The sequence below is a fragment of the Oryzias melastigma genome, linkage group LG3, assembly GCF_002922805.2.
Source record: "Oryzias melastigma strain HK-1 linkage group LG3, ASM292280v2, whole genome shotgun sequence".
Taxonomy (NCBI): domain Eukaryota; kingdom Metazoa; phylum Chordata; class Actinopteri; order Beloniformes; family Adrianichthyidae; genus Oryzias; species Oryzias melastigma.
Genome location: NC_050514.1, coordinates 10466176 through 10486516, shown reverse-complemented (window position 1 = coordinate 10486516; position 20341 = coordinate 10466176). Strand labels below are relative to the sequence as shown.

The 20341-nt window shown below is 37.8% G+C and overlaps 1 protein-coding gene across 4 annotated transcripts in view; it reads right to left on the bottom strand.

Moving 5' to 3' along the window:
* The window catches only part of fbn1 (fibrillin 1), a 66849-nt gene extending 51177 nt beyond the window's left edge, over positions 1 to 15672 (bottom strand). For all 4 annotated transcript variants that reach the window (XM_036217481.1, XM_036217484.1, XM_024295278.2 and 1 more), the window contains exons 1-6: positions 15343 to 15672; positions 14893 to 15173; positions 13491 to 13573; positions 12285 to 12383; positions 11339 to 11434; positions 10176 to 10271 (exon numbers count right to left, since the gene is read on the bottom strand). In XM_036217481.1, the coding sequence (XP_036073374.1) occupies positions 10176 to 10271; positions 11339 to 11434; positions 12285 to 12383; positions 13491 to 13573; positions 14893 to 15095 (577 nt within the window). In that variant the 5' untranslated portion in view covers positions 15096 to 15173; positions 15343 to 15672. The remainder of the gene's footprint in view (positions 1 to 10175; positions 10272 to 11338; positions 11435 to 12284; positions 12384 to 13490; positions 13574 to 14892; positions 15174 to 15342) is intronic.
* Positions 15673 to 20341: the final 4669 nt, after the last annotated feature.

Sequence of the window (20341 nt, the reverse complement as noted above, 5' to 3'; positions counted from 1 at the left end):
TTGATCAGCATCTGTGGCCCAGTACCAAGCAGCCCTCAAACCGGTACTGGTTTGCGTCCCGAGGGTTGGAGACCCATGGATTATGGGAACAGCAAGGACATTAAAAAAAAAGACAAGTTGGAGCAAACCAAAAGGTCAAAAAGTGACGCAGAGGGGACCCGAACTGCACGTCCATACATGATGAGTTGGGAGTGAGAATGTGTTGGTTCTTGTGGGTTTTTACTCATGATGGAGAACAAATATATTTAAAAAAATAAGCTAAAAATTGCATTTCTGAGTATTTCTTTATTCAAATTGCTTGAATCAGGAAAGGCAGTTTTGAAAAAAAAGTGTATTTGTGAAGTAGAAAATACACTGGGTGCCGCCCACTCCACAACAGGAAATGAAAGAGGGACCTGGCTGGAGAAATACAACCTACTCTTGCCCAAAAGTATTCAGCATTGTAATAACAAACATGTATTAAATATAAAAATGGGAAAGACCGTAACTTTTAGGGTCGTGATTTTAGAGAACGTTTTTCGAGCGCTATGGGGTGACTCCCGTTAAAAGACCAGTGGGAGCACTTTACAATAGATCAAAAGATGATCAGAGTGGGACTTTAAAATGCATTGCTTATTTAATATGTGTTCTTTGATTTTGAAGGGGTGTGGTTAAGGTCAAAGTCTTTATGAAGGTCAGCATGAACTACATAAAAATAACCATAGGTTTGGAAAACAAACACAAGTCAGACTTTTCCATCCCAAAAAATAGGGAATAGCCAACAAAAGACTCCAGACGTGACAAAGTCTTCAGAGGCCGAAGTACTTCTCCAAGCTGTCAAAGCAGCTTGGAAAAGAAAAAAAAGTTGAGTGTGGTTCTGCTGGAATTGTTAAAAAGAAAATAATTCCTTTCTAGTCCTGTGGATTACATTAACAAGACTTAACTCTTTCATAACTATGCTGATTCCTTCATAAATGTCTCATATTTTGGTCTTGGTCTTGAAGTGGAAAGAACTACACCAAACACTTGAGATAATCGGATATGTTCTCAGTTTATTTTTAAATGATCAATATAATGTTCAACTTGTTAGCTACCTTTAAACAAACACTAATTAGTGAAATGACACTAGTGAGTTTAAATTTGATGATCAGAGTTTAAATGGAATTTCATCTAATTTAGTTTTGGATGAGATCTTCAGAAATGTTTGGTCTGATGTCCGAATAAGAAATGCCCAAAAGCACACACACACTTTACTGCTTCTCCTTCAACTAATGATGCAAAATCCAGTCAAAAGGTCTGGATCCATATGGTCCACAGAAGCTGGCAGGGCGTATCTATGGAACACACAGGGTGATTTCCTCACCAGCTACAGCAGCCCAAAATTAAAGCTAAATAGCTCTTAACTAATGTGATAATGTGAAGAAAGTCCCTCCATTAAGACTTTTCTTCCCCCCTCCTCCCCTTTAAGCTGGTTTAAACCTCATTTCCCCGAGCAGACTGCTTGCACAGATCTTTCCCCTCATTTGGTTCCCGTTCCAAAGACCACACCTTAGTTTCAAACCCCCAATCCGATTCAACAAAATCACAGAACCTTTATCGAGACGGATTGAAAAATGGTGAAACACAGGATTGAGACAGAAGGGAATGAAAAACACATTACTCCCAAAAGAATTTGGACGTAATCCAAAGGCAAAAATCATTTCCACATTTCACTGCAGACAACAGACAGCAAGAGGAAAGAGGGAGAGCAGTTCCAACAGAGCAGTCGTTTAAAACAAACGAGACATTGTGCGTTTCCCTTGTGGACCGGGGCCCAGCCCAGACCCGTCACGTGCACAGCAGCTTCTACAGTCTCCCAGCCTCTGGCAGCAGTGCACTGTGAGACAGAAATGGGTCATCTTTCTCTCTTTTCTGCACTCCCTTCATTCAAGCTCTGCTGGGAAAGAAATGCTTTTGTTTCTTTCTCGACTTCTTCACCTATGTGAAATGAAATGAACAAACTCGCTTCAGATCTGACTGTTTAAACTAATGTTTCTAATTTTTATTACTTATTTATGTCAGCATTAAAAAAAGTAATAAAAAATGACCTAAAAACATAAAAAAACAAATGCAACATTTGCAAATTCAATGAAAACCATAAAAGATTTGAATGACTTTCATGTGCAAAAACTAAATCTTCAGAAAAAAAACGACCCTTATTCAAAAAATAAAAAGTCTTAGTTTTTGTGTTGCAAGAAAATGCGTTTTTCAAATGCAAAGTAAGTTTGAGAAAACATCTTAGTGACTAGAATACTTTTTTCTTAAAATAAGAATTCTCGATAAGGCAATTTATCACACCCCAATGGCAGATTTTTTCACTTGTTGAAAGATGTTTTTAATATATTTTAGAATTTTTGGCTTATTTCTAGGGGGTTTATTTTTGCAGTGTGCTTAGTGGATTCTCCTGGTTGCTATATTTTTGTGTCTTATTATTTATGCTTGTCAGGGTCCTTTGTTTTAATATTATTTATGTGTCCCACAAAGAAAGTTAGGAGAACCAGTGAAACAACGGACGTCTGGATGAATTTCTCCAACCATAAAACGTCTAGGCCATGTTTTAACCACAAAAACAAAATCATGTTCTACTTTCCTACACCGACCAAATATACAAATAATGAGTCATTCTGATGAGTTTTTTTTTCACTTAGAAATGCGTTGCAGCAACAACTGAGGTGAGTCAGTTAATGCACTGTTATGCTGGAAAGTGCATGGACACAATATGGACATCACTTTTTCCCAAGTCACATCACCAGACCCACCAGACTGCAGAAGACTAACTGTTGACTGAACAGTGGATTCATTTTTCAGCATTTTTACAATGATTCAACAAAACCAAAAGTATTCATATAAACAGTCCAAACAGTAAAACATAACATATCACTGGTGACTTTAACAGCACACCTGTACAAATGAATGCAGTCCAAGAAAGCAACTCTGCCATGAATTCAGTTTTTACAAGACTGCCTGGTTTAAGTTTTAGTAGTCAATGTTAATTACTGAGGTCATCTCAGGTGATGAGTCATACAAAGTCCTGTAGTCCTGTTGGATAGTGGTGTAGTGGTTAGCATTCTTGTTTCAAAGGTTCGAATCCCAGCTGAGACCTTTCTGTATGGAGTTTGCATGTTCTCCCCGTGCGTGTTTGTGTTTTCTCCTTCCTCCCACCGTCCAGAAACATGCTTTGTAGGTTCACTGGTGACTCTAAATTGTGTGTGCAACAAACTGGCAACTGGTGTACACTGCCTTCGCCCAACAGCCTCTGGGATACGCTCTAGAAACTTTGTGCACCCTAAAGGTTTTCACCGAGTTTTGAAAAATGCGTGGATGGAGGTTTAAATGTACAATTCGTGCAAAGTTCTAGTGGTACTTTCTAAGGTAAATTCATGTAAACTTCCTTCAGTTTTTGCAAGATCCACATTATTTTCTGTTTCTTTATGTTAGTTAGATTATTGAATTGTTTTCCCCCTTTTTTTTATCTCCATCTGACTCCTCTGCTGTTTGTCCTACCTTTAGGTCTTTTAGAATCACCAACCACAATGATTTCATATATACATCCTGGTCACTATATATAACTTTCAGACGAAATAAACCTGTCACTCTTCTGATAGTATAAACTTAAAAAGTGAAGTATTAAAAATAGAATTTAGGATTAAGACACTTTATTGACTTGCCTTCCTATTAAAGGGGCAGATAAAAATATTGAGTCTGTAGGTGTTTGTGTTAGTGGGAGAGTTTTATAATACTTGCAAAAACACCAATATTGTTTTTGGAAAAAATTAGAGGAGCTCTGTTTAAAATCAGCTGAACTGGTAAACAGTGGAGAGTTGAAGAGACTGCAGCAGGAGGAAAATTTGGCCACTTTTGTTACTCTACTAGTGCTTTATCTTGAACAAGCAGCAGGAGAGCCAGAGCTGACTCACTGATTCCAACTTAAAGAGAATTACTGTAATTGAAGGAAGAAAAACTACAGTTCCCAAATCTTTAACAGGCTGCTTAAGCTTTTATTTTGCAGGTGAGATGAAGGATGCCTCGCATTTCTGATCTGATGCCTGCTTAAACCAGCTTTAAGTGTAATTGAGCAAGTTTTCCAAAGCAAACATCTGAGATGGAATAAAGTAAATACCAGCACAGCACTTTAACAGTTTCCAGGAGTAAATAGGGAGAGGCAAACAGCTGTTGGGCGAAAATGATGTCATTTCATTCGTCATCTTTTGTCTCTTTGTGTACCGCAATCAGCTGGGGATCCGCCCATGTCCTGTGCATCTGGGAGCAATCACACATGTTTTCATTCAAACACAGCATCTCTGATCATTTCTGGCCAGCTATGATCTCAAACCTCTTCGGTTTGTAGAAAGGGTCTTCATTTGGTTTTGTTTGATTTTCTCTGGTTTGGACAAAACCTTATACTAAATACATCAGCAGGAGAGCTCTAAGAATGCAGAGAAGAGTTTGTCTTGAATTTTTCCTGCTAGAGATTCCTTGTTTGTGTCGGTATGCAGAGCTGGAGGGTAGAGCACTAGTAAGTAGGTCAAAAGATTTTCTTGAACTATCTCCAAAAGTTTGGACTTTAGCCATCTTATGCATAAAATAATTTAAAATCATCTCAAATGTGATGTTGGCTAACTCAAGCTGTCACTGTTTGTGCCTCCATGACAGGCTAAGAACCTATAGATGATGGCTGGAATATGTCATAAAAAAATAAAAATAAAAAAAAATAAAAACTGCTGGAACTATGGGTTTTGGAGTCTTGAATGTGCAATCACAAATGACCAGAAATAAGAAAATATGCTTAGAAAGCAAAAATGATTTATCTGTTCAAAAAGTATTCTGTATTATTTTAGATTTTGTGTTTTTCTTGTGTTTAATAATTTTGTGTTCCGTTTATCTCTTAAACTCTGTTTTATTTCTTTTAACATCAAACTGCCAAGGGAATCAAGACGGAAATTAGTCTGCGGCTATGATCTGACATATTTATATTTGCATTAATGTTCACTAAGATGCATTGTCCCTTTCTCATTCAAGTTGTAAAATAAAAATAGCCTGTATATAAGTCTTACCACATAAAAACTTGTATGTAACTCGCGATTCGCACAGCAAATTCGCTGCTCACAGCCAGCCTGAGATTGACGCCGCGGCCACATGCGGGAGGAACTACCAGCTAGTTCTTTTAGGATGATGGCTACATAGAGCGGTGTCTGTGGATATCTCACTTAGAATGTATAGAAGACACAGATGATATTAAGAAATCAGGTTTATTTATTGTGAAGAGTTATACAAAAACTTTGGTAATCAAGTCACCATGTTTGGCTTTATATGATCATTTAAATATTTTCCTGGTAGCAGGGGCTTCTATCTCACTCTGGGGCTATGTCTGCATGTCAGCCGCTTCCGCTGTGTTTCTGTGTCTCTGTGGTTGAGATCGGAGGCTCACTATCTCGCATTAACCCAAGAGGGGAAAAAGAAATAAGGGGACTTTTTTTTTTTACTGTCTCTATGATCGAGTCATGTGGGCTGCCCAATAAATGTGCGCTTCGGGGTTATGAGCTCAAAACTTGTGTTCATGCACAGCTACACAACTTCTAAAGACTTTTTTAGGGGGGGTCTACATATATGAGACAGGTAGCCATTCAACACGCATTGAAAGTTGAACTTTGACCAATCACGGACTCGGATTTGGTAGTAATGTTTGGATGGCACTCCCTTTAATTCTCAGAAGTGCCAACTGATTGAAAATCGATGAAGGAGGAGACATTAATAATTGCGGTTTGGGCCTGGATGGAATTATATGACACCAAGTGTTTTCATATATCAGAATAGAGCAGTGACAGAAAGAGCCTGGGGATCTAAATATTGGTACCACTTCAACAATCCACGTTTAGTGCACATGTATCTCATGACAGCATTAGGTCAAATTTCGAAAACATTTTCAAGATATTTTTTTTTTATTTCTATATATGAGTTCTTAAGTTGTGTCTGTGTTTCTATGTGTGAGTTTGTGATTGCTCATCTAGGTGGGGACTTTTCTGCTGGCACATCATCATATTTCCTCTGTTCTCTCAAGACTGACAAGCTGAGCAAGCTCTGACAGACACTTGGAAACTTAGAAGCTTGATTACGTCTGTGAGATTTGCACTGGGATGAAACGCGTCCTTGTAGGGGGAAACGCAAGACAACCCTCTGCTGACCGGATGACTTCCCTGTGGAGATTCAATTTCTGATTTGCTACATTTGAGGCCAGCCATTCCCCAATAGACCCAAGTGAACCAAATGGCGTCATAGCAAAAGCTTGAATTTACTGCCATGTAGCTCCATGACTCTTCAGCAGGAGGAAATAGCTCTGAATGCAGCAGTATTGTGACTGTGGCTGCCTCTCACAAATTACACATTCCAACCTAAATCACATTTAAGAATAAACAAAGACAACATAGATGTACCAGTTAGCTTTGCTTATTGGCGGTGAGTGGTCAGCAGACCACTTTGGCCACATTCAGCTCTGTGGAAGTGATGTGTTCATGCTCAGTGAGCAGCAAATCATTTCTACATCCAAGAAAACTTCTGAGTCTCTAGTGCAACCACTTCTCTCCTGCTTAGATCACATGTTTGTAGAAACCTCGTGTTTTTTTGCAATGTGATAAGATCAAGCCATAATGGTGCACAGTTCTGCAAATTGCTTCACAAACAGAGAGGGGTGTGCAAACACATGTGCTCTATGCATGTGTCAGTGTTTATGTGAAAGCACAATGGCTTTTCCCTAGGAGATGATGGATCCCAGCCAAGGAAATTCCAGTGAAAGTAATCTATGCTTTAATGCCACAGTATCCATTTGTCCACATTTTTTACATTTTTAGAAAGCCAAATGTTAAGCACAGGGCAGAAAGCATAGGGGGTCACTAACGCACATTACTGATCAATGAAATCACGGATTCGTTCTGAATAAACGTTCTCAGAAAAGGATTGGAAAACAAATAAAAAGCAAGGCAGATCCAGTCAGAAAGGGTTTCCAAATATCTGGCATGCAGCAGGGATCTAATCTGGGTTTTTGGCTTGTTAAATTAGTTCAATGGTTTGAAACAGCAAGTTTTTCACATAGATTTTGTGAATTAAACATGGTAACCAACAAAGTATATGGATTATATTTCTTTGTTAAAGGGCCTATATCATACAAAATCAACTTTTTAAAGTTTTTAAGTGTATTTTAATGTTATTTTGTTATTTTTTTTACAAAAAACAACCCCAAAGCAGTATTTTGATCCATTCACGCATCTCTCAACATTCATCTAAAACAAAGGTTCCTCAAACTTCTTCTTGTGAGGGCCACATAGCTGTTTTCTTCTCTGATGTGGGGTCAGTTTGTGGGCTAACAGAAAAAGTGTAGCAATCATAACATAAACCTAAATATTTATGGTTTTCCAGAAAGCCACATATAGCAAAATTTTAAATAAATAATTTCTGTAATCTTCACAAACCAATAAATAGTCTATCGTCTCCTGTCATAGTTCAGACTGTACACAAGTGAAATAAAAAGTAATGTTCTATGTGGGTCGTGATCGGCTGGATTGAGGAAAAAAATAAATAAATAATGTGTCTCTGTAAGTGTTTGGGGGGCCGGGCCAAATGTGGAGGAGGGCCAGATCCGGCCCACAGGCCGTAGTTTGGGGACCCCTGCTCTAACCCCCTGCGCTCTGAGCACCAGCCCCTCCCAATTCACGAAAATGAGCGGGTTCTCACATTGTGACGTCATGAAGTGGAGAACAGCCCCTTCCAGGAAGAGTCTGTGCCACCAGCACCACCCCCAGGCTAACACAAACACACTTTCTAGCTAGCATGATCAACAAAATGCTTCCATTTATATGCATAATATGCACATCCATCTTTGCAAAAGTTAAGATGTTGTTTGTTTTTGTGGGTGCTGCCGAGGCCGACTCTAGAATGACGTCATGACAGCACCTCCAAGGAGCAAAAGGCGGAGCCTCAGAGATTAAGGCGTCTTACTTACAAGTAGGAAAATGAGCTTGAAAAAATATCTAATATTTCATAAAAAAATATTGTTTTTTTAGAGTTCTAAAGGTAACATATTATCATATACATGGATATAATTTACTCTGAAAGGCTAAAGAATAGCATGACAAAAGCCCTGTAAGCATTCAAATGAATGTGTCTATTTATTTCGATCTATAGGCACCATGTTTCATTTCATCCACTCAGGGAAACAGCAGCTCATTCCAAACTCTGAGAGAACAATCCACTCTTTTTCAACAAGCACCATGTCGTCGGACTTGGCTGTGCTAATCTTAATTTCAGCTGCTTCACACTTGACTGAAAACCGCCCAAGTCCTGGCTGTGGTTTGCCACTCCATGAAGTCAAAAAGATCACGTCATCTGCAAAAAGCAGAACTGTAATCCTGACTGGACCTTCTCCATCATCTCCAGACCGAAGATAGAAATTCAGTCTGTAAAGAGACAAAAAGCGGCGATGGTAGAGCCCATCTTAATGAGCCTCCCACAAATGCCAGCAATGCAAACCAAGCTCTTACACTTTTTGTGTAAGGACCAAATGTACAGACTCCCTAAGCAGCCATTAGAAATGATGAGGTAGATGATCCTGATGTCATAAGTCTTCCCCAAATCGACAAAACACATGTGGGCTCAGCAGGCAAACTCCTAATCACTTGAGAGAAGTGAATCTGGGTTCATTTGACCTGAAGATTTGTGGTCCAATTTAAAATGTTTAAATATAAGGAAAGAAATTATTTTATGTCTTTAGTTCTTATTAGAGATTCGTTTTTGCACTCAGCTTGTCATGATAGCTCAAAACTGAGCAACAGGAAGTAATCTTTACTGATTTTCACACACTTTTGCTTTTGTTAGATTACAAGAGAGACTCAACACCTTCCATAGAACTGCACTGTAGGCCTCACCTATGGAACAGCCTGCCTGTGGAAGTGAAAAACATGGTGTTTTTTTTAAACATATTTTTACCTTAGCTTTTAATAAATGTTTACATTGATTTATGTTTTACATTGATTTTATAGACTTTTTTCCCTTTTTGTTTCTGTAAAGGTTGTTTTTTATGATGAATACTATTTTTACTACAATTTGTATAAATACAATATTTTATGTAAAGCACTTCAAGGTGCTCTGTGGCAGAAAAATGCTCTATAAATAAAGTTTTATTTGAATTTCAAAGTAGTCTTCTAATGAATGATAAAGCATGAGGATTGACACCTTGATTTATGCTAGTTTAACTGCAAAACTCATCAATTGAGTGAGAAAGAAGCAGCTGACAGAGAATGACCTGCTTGGATTCCTCCAACTTGCATAGCAAATCTCAGTTTTAAAACCAGATGTGGCTTAGTGTTACTTCCTTCCCCCTAAAAACAGTTCCTGTAATTCATTATTTTCCCTGCAAGCTTGAACTTCAAGAACACAAGTCGGCAGAAAAGAAAAAAATGCAACATTTGAATTCCTGAACAGTTACACACCATCTGGCCGAACTTCTGCATCACCCGATTTCGTATCTACAGGTGTGCGTTACTGAAGAAGGTCTGGGACTAAACTGTCAATGACCAGACAGGACTAAACAGTTGCAGGGCTTAAAATACTGTGTAATCAGTGTAAACTAAGGGGAAAAAAGTGTCAAATTTAACATCCAAAGACCAAAAAAAAGCTACTTAATAGGAGCTCAACTACCGATCTGAACATTAGTGCTATAAGGTCAACACTTTGACCTCCAGAGGTCATTGCAGCAACAGACACATCCAAACCAAATGTCTGCATTTCAATGAAAAGCACCATCAACCGCTGTGTTTGCGTGTGCTTGTATATTTTGGAACCTTTTCTCTCATGTGCCAGAAAGCAACCACAAGAGGATGGGAGGTCTATAGCTAACAAACATTTAAAAGCAGCATCCCATTCCCAAGTGCGTCGTCTCAGAGCAGATGTGGAAAAAAAATTTGTAATTTCTCCACATGTTCCACAACAAACCATATTCCTCCAACCAGTGGCATGACACATAAAACAGTCACTCAACAACGAGTCACGTGTTCAAAAAAACAGCACTTCAGCAGCAGTGAGTAGTAAATAACCTATACTGTAAAGAAACTGTTTACAGTGGGATAAGTATTTGGAAGTGTGGAGAACGGCTGTGTTGCACTCATTACCTCTCTCACACTGGGCTCCGGTGAAGCCGTACGTACACACACATCTGTTGGGAGCAACACACCTTCCTCCATTGAGACAACCATTTTCACAGACCGCTGAGGAAAAGCACAAACCAAAGAAAAACATGAGAAACGATCATCTGTTAAACACTTTTTAGACATAACTGAGCATCTGAATGAAGTTGAATATTCATATTGTAAATTCAAGAATCCAAGTTTTGGATTTGCTTCTGAAACAAGCAAATATGACTCATAAGTGGAAACAAAACACCTGCCAAGTGTGTCATGCAGTTCAAGCCTGATAAAAATTATAATAATGTTGAAATCCAATTTCATCCATCCATCTATTTCCTAAACCTGGTTAGTCCCTTCCAGGGTCAAGGGGTTGCTGGAGCTTATCCCAGCCGTGTTGGATGAAGGCGGGGTACACACTGAATGGTTGGCCAATTGAATTTAAATATCGTAAATTAAAGGTAAAATTTTCTGTATATTTTGTCTTTAAACATTTAAAATTCTTTCTTTTTTTATTTTTATTTTGAATGGCTTTTTCAAAATGAACACTGCTATATTATGAGTTGGAAGTCACTGTATAATCAGAAACAGCATTTTCATGTTATCAATTTAAACTGCTGCTTACTGGCTTGTTTTCATTAACCCATATGAGTAAAAGTCTTGAATACTTTAAACTGTACTTGATGCACCTTAAAGACCTACTCTAATCATCTTATGCAGTAGTAGAGTGACTAAGTTGTGGGAGGGACCGTTAGCGTGTAGCAACGGTCCCCTTCCTGTTGCTGAGAACTTGGAGCAGGGAACTTGTGGCTTACCCAGCATATTTTCTACATCACAATTATGCTCTTTTTTATTGCATTTTTTCATCTTCTCCTGATTCACAACACTTTAATAAATAAATACTCAGAAATGCTGTTTTGAGCTTAATTTTCTCAATTTTATGTCGTCCATCATCAGAAAAATGTCACAAAAACACAATAAAAACTCCAAAAAACACAATTTTCATCAGCGTGGGTTTTAAAGTATGTGACTAGACTAAAGTAAATGTTTTAAACACTAAGTTAGAAGCAAATGACATTTGTATTTTTTTTTTCATCTCAATTGTCAGTAAACATTTTTCATATTTTGGAGCATATACAGTGACAACTTACGTTGCCCACAGTGGTTTCCTACATAGCCCTTTTGGCACAGGCAGTTGTCCTCTGCGCACGTTCCTCCATTCATACACCGAATGTTACAGTTTTGGACTGTTGGAGCAAAAAGATTAAAAAAAAAAAAAAAAGTGATACGCACAGATTTAAACCATGTACATCCTTAAGCAATACGTTAACATATATGCCAATAAATAAGCACAGTAGTTGTATGTATTGTTAACCCAAACATTGACATGTTACAACAAAAATGCAGTTACTTTTACAACAAATAAGGAAAAAAGATTTTAGGTTTGAGGTGATGAGTTGGTGTTCAGTGCAAATGTATAACCAGTTTTACTAAAAAAAATCAACAAATTCTATTTCTTATCCGGTCCTAGAGCAAAAAAAATTGCAAATTTGATTTTTGCCATGTCATAAAAACAATGTAAAAAAATCAGGAAAACATAAGATTTTTTGTTTTTATCTCCCTCAGTCCCCCCAAAAATTTTACTTTCAGAAAAGAATCAATCTTTTTAGTATTGTCTGTTTTATTGTAGCTCTAAATTAGTGATGGAAAATGGATGAAAACGATGGGTATCAGAGCAGCTGTGGCAACGCACAATGATAAACTTCTAATCTGTTGAATTTTTCTCCCAATTGAGCAATAGTAAAGCACATGCACCGTTTCTATCATTCATCATTTATTCCTGCTTATCAAGTTTGGAAATGATTGGTATCCTTAATAAATAAATTGCAGAGACAGCTGTGGGATATGGGCTAAACCGTCTAAGAAATATTCTGTACCAATAAACACTCCTATTTCCATAAATCATCCTTATCTTATGGATGAATGCCAGTCAGCTCTGAACTTATGCACGGTATAGAACCATAAAAGTACATCGTTGCAAATGGGGGGGAATGAATTAAACAATTTGAAGAAAAAAAGGGGGGGGGGTTGAACTACCTGATTTGGATCCACAGGACGGGGCAATCTGGCCATTAGGGCAGGTGCATAAATTAGGTCTTGAGCAGAAACCATCTCCACACAAACTTCGACAAATTGCTGCAAAAAAAAACACAACACTCGATTATGGAGAATCAATAATGTCTGTTGCTAAAAACACAAAAGAATATACCGGTAAAAGTATTAAAAACAGAATTTTCCAGATTTGGCCTTCACTTTGCATGTTTTATAGACTTTTGTGCATCACCTGATTTAGAAAAAACCATCAGTTTCTGACTTCTGCTGTTAAATATGTGTTAAAGGACTGTGTGATGTCAAAAACTCTTATCAATGTGTAAATGCCCCCTGCTCTAGAATCTGTTTGATACAGACAGCCACTAAAATATTTTCATTTTTTTAGCCTGTCTTGACCTGGACCAATGGACGAACATCAGTCCATGATGCGGTGGTTGGGGATCTCTGCTTTAGACAGTTCTAATCAAAACTATAAAATGTAAATAGAAAATACACAAAAACAATTTGGGCCTTTCCTTAGTCGAACTTGATGATGATGCTCATTCGCCATCATTTTTACTAGAATATCCCAGTCTATCCAAGGGGAAAGGGAATGAACAGTTTTGGTGAAAACTGATGTGCAAATACTTGATAGTAAAATCCAATATAAAATAGTATTTTTAACTTTTAGGACCCAAGCTAACATTTGAGCTGACCCTCTTTACATGTAGTCAAAGGGCTTCAGCTAAGCAGAATTCACTTGTGGTAATATAACCCAAAATGGGACGCCAGATCTTAAGAGGTCAAATGATTTTTAGCCATGTATGAATGTTGTGGTCTTTCCAACACTTTTGGCACTGATACAATGCATTTAACTTAAAACAGGCATATATTAAATCTATTTTAAGCAAACTTCTTCTAAATCACTTTTTTAAAATAACCTTTCTCCTTTTAACAATTAGGGCAAAGTTAACTCTATGTCCAATGAAGTATCTTACGCAAATTCAACCAAGTGTACTTTAACGGGAGCCACTTGATGCAACAAACACAATGTTCCAGTTGTCATTTCATGGACAGAATAAATTATGATTGCAGTTGTACCACAGTACTTCAGAAACTCCATACCTTGTGAGTTCCAGGGGATTGTTCCCTTTTGTTCTGGTGGAATTTAGCTCTAAACAAATGCAAGTAAATAACGTAGGTGGTACTCACGAACAATGCACTGGTTCCCTCCGGTAAGAGTCTTCCAGCCCGGGCAGCAGTAGGCATTGTTCCTTGAGCCACAAACATTCGGCCTGTGAAAGATGTGCCACCGAAAGGTCAAAATCCACAACATTTTTAGACTTTTGCTTCACTGTGCGATAGCAACATTGCAAAGAAAACATACAAAATTACTCAAAAAAATAGTTGGAATTCCCATCAATTTAATAAATTAGGAAATATGACACTTTTGAAGTTTTTATAAGTCTTTATAAATTGTCTTTTTCCAAAACATCTTGGGCAAAGACACCACAGTATTTGTCATTGTAGTTCTTTGTTTTATCTTGTGACCACATAAACAGTCCCACTCAAATTATTTCTTCTGTTTTTTTTTCTTTTTTTAACTTTTAAACTTGGTGCCATTCAAAAAACTTTAGGAATGCAAGTTTCTCCTCAATACTTACTTTGAAACCCATTTTTTTATGATCATTCATCACTTCACAAAGGACAATCTTTGTGTGCACTTAAATCTAAAGCATATTTTGGCCACCATCAAAGCCACTTCTCCCGCCTATCGGTCTGAGACAGGTTTACAAATGTGAACTTGTGATCACCCGCTGAACACACACCCATCCATAGGTTTGTGTAAACACTGCAGTCACAGCAGATTCATGAATGATGAAGCCATTCAAGCTGCGGTGAGTCTGCGTTACACAGTTATATGTCCTCCTCCGGCCTCTGAACCCAGATGATGTGATAAATGAAGACTAAGTATGTCAAACAGAGATTCCTGTGGAGAACGCTCATCAAGCCCTCCACTGTGTGACCTTCATCATCTGTTCGCCGTCATCCTCGGACAAAGTCCTTTTTTTTCTTTTCCTTATTGCTTTGCTTATGTCTCTTTTTCTGTCTAACGCTCCCTGCACACACACACACACACACATATGCACTCATATGTCCTCCCTCCAGCAGTGACCCACTGTGTACAGCTGCAGATGTCATTTATCCACAACTGGGGTGTGGTGTATTTGGCTAAAATGGGGATTAGGCTGTTAGTCTCTTTCTCTCCCACTCTGCCACAGACACAAGACCAATGGCCTCCATTGTTTGGATGTAATTCATTATTGCAGTCAGCAGGAATGTGGTATTCTTGCCAGTATTTAATTACTAAACTTTGCTCCAAACTTCCCATCACACACCATGTCACTAAGGGGTCTCAGTCTGTCTTATTAAAAGCACACATGCACACTCACACACACAGTTTTTTGACCTTCACATTCCCGGAGGAACCAGCAAAGGCACCTGTTCCAAGACTAGAATAAAGACTTGAATGACTAAATGAAACGATAAAAAAGAATATAAAAAAAATGCCCCCCTCATTTTTAAGCATCAGGAGGTATTACTGCCACATTACCCTCTCAGGACGTCTGTTCCTCCCCTCCTCTTTGCCCTGTTGGCTCTGGTGTCTGCAATCTTGGTCACCGCCTCCTTGTCGTCGACGTCCACCACCTCAGCAGGGTCTCCAAGCCCAGCAAAGAGCGACAGCAAAGCCAGCAGAGCAACGACCAGCTGCGGCAGTCGTTCTCCGCGCGCGCTGTCCCGCATGTCCACCCACATGTGTGCAACTCCAGCGCTCAGAACAACACAATTAAAGTTTCCCCAGGCCCGTCTGACCTCTGTGGTCTGGAGTCAGAGCTGAAAAAATAAGTGAAAACATTATAAACTTTTAAAATCAAGAAATAAACATAGGAAATTACGCACAAATTACGCATTTGATTGTGCGTAAAATTGTGCGTAATAACTAATTTTACGTTATTTGAAGTTGTGATTTCATCCATATTAAGTTGGAAGGTGGCGATACTACCTTGTCTCCCGAGCAGGAGATTTGCAAAGGACCCGACCGAGGGGCTCCTTCCCCTTGACTTGCAGGTACAGCTGAACAAACGCTTAGAAGCAAAGCCGTGGAGAAGAGGAAAAGTCACTCAAGCCTCTCGCTGTGCAGCTATAAATAGATGCGCATTGTAACTTTTTGCAGTCCGCTCGTGCTCATCCAACGGAGAGTCTACTTCTGCACAGAGAAGCTAGAGGAGCTGGCGTAATCCTGAAGGATGGGAACACCAAAACTCACAGCGTCTGTCCCGCTCTGCAGAGCTCCGTCCACATCCCTCCTCAACTTGCCCCAAAACGTTTTTTTCCCTCTCCCTCTCTGTCGCTCTCTCTTTTGTGCGATGCTCTCGCGATACGAAGTCTGAGTTCAAAAATGCACTTTAAGTCCTCGACCTTTAGCAGGGCTTATAGCTGTCATGGGGATGCTGAGTATACAAGACAGAAAAGTTAAAAAGTTCATTTATCAGTTCCAAGGCTCAATAAAAAAATCTCCAATATGCAGTTAAAATCTGTTTAGACTTCAGCACCAAAATCTGCAAATTGTAGGGTGCTTTTTACATTTTCCAAAACACTTTTTCTGGCTTTCAGTTTATGCTAACATTGATGTAATAATAATTTCATGTCTGCATTTTATAAAAGTTCTTTTAAAGTATATTTTATGGAATGCATTTTGTTTCAATTGTTCAGTGTGCGCATACTTTGTGACTTTAGGAATGTGGTACAGTGCAGTGATAGTTTTCACACACCCTGCCTCATGTCTGTTTCCACACCCTAAAAACATACAGTCAGTCTGGCTCTTCTCTGAACTTCGCTATCACTCCAAGTCCAACCTCAAACTTTTCACTCTATCTTTTCTTTTCCTCACCTTCCTGTCTAACAGTCTAAACATACCTTTAAAGTGCAAAAAAAAAAAAAAGTTTTTTGACTGTGACTGAGCTAACATTTGTATGCTTACTATGCCCTTGTACGGCTCTTTGTGAAGTTGTGTTAAAACTTTTTGTATATATAAAATAAGAAATGATCATGACTTCATCTGTTACATGGGATATCCTAGGAGTTTGACTGACGTGATGATTTCCCATCGTCTGATGCTCAGGTTGAAATATGCATCTCCTCTAACCTCACTGGCTTCCTCACTTGGAAGTCTGCCCACCACCTCTAACATAGTTGCAACAATGCTGCACAGCTCTTTCTTTATAAAGTCCTGCCCTTTGGAAGGCCCCTCCATTTCCGCTGACAAAACTGTGTTTACTTCTTTGCATGTGGCCAAAACTCCTCATCTGCCTCCAGACAGCCTCCTGTCAGGCAGCATCCTGAGTTCAGCCACTATCACTGTTTATTTTTTTGTGTGTGTTTTGTTTAGACTGTAATGTGAACCCAAACTCAAAAATAACACCAGTCACTCATAATTCACTCTTAGAGTTCAAAATTCAACAGACTAAAGTTTCCTGGCTGTTTGTAAAATTCCGATCTCTTTAAGTGAAGTAGCTTTGATGCACAGTTACATTTATTTCCCCCATTCTGACCAGCACAGCTTGGGATTTAGGACTCAGGTCCTAGATTCTGTTTGATGTTACGATCTTGGTCAAATAATTCCAGGATCTTGATTTGCTTTTCAGTTAATCACCTCTGTTGTCTTGGCCATACTTTTGGTGTCATGTGACATTAAAAAAAAATAGTTCTTATCAAATTCAATTTTTAAGTTGGGTAAACCATCAGCTCAAAATTTTTACTTAAAGAAAACTAATAATTTTAAATGAAAGAAATTAATATATATATATATATATATATATATATATTGCTTCTTTCCTGACATGAAGAAATGTGGACTTATGCTGTGTTCTGAGTATGTTCATGTAATGCTCTCTTCATGAATGGAATAAATAATCAAATCAAATGCTTCACTTTTTTCTGTGAAGGATGCCTCCATTTATTTTATGGTGTCTTTCTGAATTTGCAGTGCATTTTGAGTTTTTGGCAGGAAAAACAACCAAAAAACAGAAGGTTTGATCATATAGGGGTGATAATAATTATACTTCATACATAACAGAATTTAACAACTTTTTATAATAAATGCTTCCCTATAAATGCAGCATCAAAGCGTTTTCAAAACAAGTTCAAACCATGTTCCGATTCAGAGCTGTTGAAGCTTTGGATTAATAATGACAGGTCTTATATAGTTTTGTGAGTTTTTATTTCATCTGTACTGTAGACTCAGCAAATACTTCCAAGATTGAACTGTGAGAAAATAAACTTTATTAGTACATTTTTTGTCATTCATTGGCTTATGACTGTTCTAAATTCTCCCCAATCCTTTATGTGAACATTTTACTAAATATATATATATATTTTATAAACCTAATGCTTGCAGGTAATTAGATAAAAAGAATCTAAATTGAATAATCATATTCAAATTTAAAAGATTTAAGAAACACATTTTACTGATTGGTTTAAGGACCAAAACACTGAACATTAGAAACTCAAAAGGTTTTATGAAAAGTACTAAAACAAATTCATAAAATTCCCAATTAGAAAAAATCCAGAATGAATTCAAACATGAACCCATGGTAACAAGAAAACCTAAAACAGAGCAACACACGACTTCATGCGGATGGGCTGAAAAATATTATGTGCTCATTAACACACAGCAGGTGTAAACAATTAGCAAGATTACAACAAAAACTAGAAGCTGAATCTAATTATGCAAACACATTTAAACAGAACCAAGACAAAAATGACAAAAGCTAAACATCTGACTCAAAGAGAGAAAGTAGCAATTTTGCAGTTCCTTAAATGACCACTGGAGGCAGGATCTAAAACAGTAAAACTGCATCAACTCCTGTCTTACTGAGGTGAATTTTATAACAAAAACAGTTAAAAAAGGTAGTGTTTGGTTGCAGAAATCTGTCCAATCTTTGCATTTTGCTGGTGGGTGAAACTATGACTGGATTTAATAACACTCTCATGTTAGTTTCTCCCATCATTTTAAAAAGTACAGTGTTGGGGGAATGAATTACAAAGTAAGACATATCTGTAATTTCTTTACTTGAAGGTGTCAGTAACAGAGTAAGAATATGAAGTAGAGTTCATATTTAGATAGTTAAATTACAATTACTAGACTACAGAAACTCTTCATATTTTATTACTTACATTTTGGCGCAATGAAACCATTTGTGACTAATAAAACACATTAACTTGAATAAACACTTGACTCTAACATTGTCTCCTGGTTAAATTAAACAAAATTGATACTAACAAAAAAAAAAAAAAACTAGGAGTTACTGAGGTAAACTCCTACCTTTCCCACTTTAAAGGGTAACATCAGAGGGTATCCATCCAGTGTTTATATGCCAATTAACACAACCTAAAAAGTAGAAAAAAAAGTAATAGAATTCATAAATTGTCTAATAATCTGACAAGAATACAGAATTTCTTAAGGAGATTTTTAACATATTTTCCAAGAAAGTCAGTGCATTTAAAGCAAACCCAACATTTCTCACCCAATTAAATATTACATGAACAACAGCTCATTGTTCTTCTGTATCACTATTACAAACATTCAAGAATACAAACCAGATATGTGCTCTCTGCGACACTCTGTTTTTTTTCTTTTGTTCTGTTTTTTTTTTGCAAATAAAAAAAAGAACAAATGTATATTTTTCTAAATCTAAAATTGTCAGTAACTTTTCATTGAGGTTCACACAAGTTCCTTTCAAAATAAAAGACCATATAGGAAATATTGTAGAAGGTATCATATTTTTCAGACCATATGGCAAAATCAGAATTTAAAATAAAAAAAATAACCTTATAATCTGACTTGCTGTTTGCATGAATTCTGGCTGTACTTACTGATGTCCAATTGATTTTCTGTGATACACAACACAATGCTCCACTTCTTCTTTAGCTTTTCCCTTCTGGGATCGCCACCGCAAATTAGCTCCTCCATCTAATTCAGTCTTCTGCATCCTCTGCTCTGATGGAGGGCACTCAACGACATGTTGAAATGTTTTATTATGACTTTGATGAACTATAAAGCCTTTATGGATTGTTGGAGCATTATGGATGCTGTAGTCAAGAACCTGGTGGAAGGATGCTGTTTGTGAATTAATTTGATAAGATTTGTCTTATCTGGCTGTTTTGTTCCACTTGATATGCATTGTAGTCTAAAAATATGTTACTTTTAAACATGAAAAAACAATTTCTTTAACCTTTAGAAGCAAACTAGAGGGGTAAAAGAGCCACACTTGGCTCCAGAGCCTCAGGTTGCAGATACCTGATGAAAGCCATTTCCAAAAGGAAACTGATGGCAATGGTGTTATCTTAATTCTTTCATTCGTTTTACAACTTAAAAGCAAAAACCAATGATACATTGATTAATCTTGCTTGTTAGGAGCCATAATGGGGTGTCCACGTGTTTCTGAGAGGGAAGATGAAGTTGACAGGAAACACTCAACTACAACTCTACTGGAGCTGAAGCAGTGACATCAGCATCCACCTCATCACTGTTTCTTCAGAAATCGCCTCTTTTCCTGAGAATATACTTGAACATGTCTGCATGCCAAGCAGGGAGGGGTTGCCTTCTGCTTTTTCCTCAACAGAGTGGGTGCCATATCCAGTCAGAGGACCCCCACCCTTCTGCCCACCTCCACCCCATTCTGTGCTCAGTTAATCTTCTCAATGTTAGTAACAAAGCGTGGGTTTTATTCTGGGAAATGTTTACTCCTTTGCCATAAGAGTGCTAAACTAAAAAGGCCTCAATAGCAGGACTGAGAGGAGGGTTAGATAAACATCTTCAAGCTGCCTGCTTGTTTGTGCTGTAACTTTCACAGACAAAAAAAGCTGTATTTCTGTAATTACACAACCCCTGTTTCTCACTTGTTTCTTGCTCTGTCGAGGCAGAAGACAAATTTCCCCTGGCGGCATCACAAATGGCCTTTCATTAACTAATCTTCTCACGTTTAACTATCCCAAGGCAG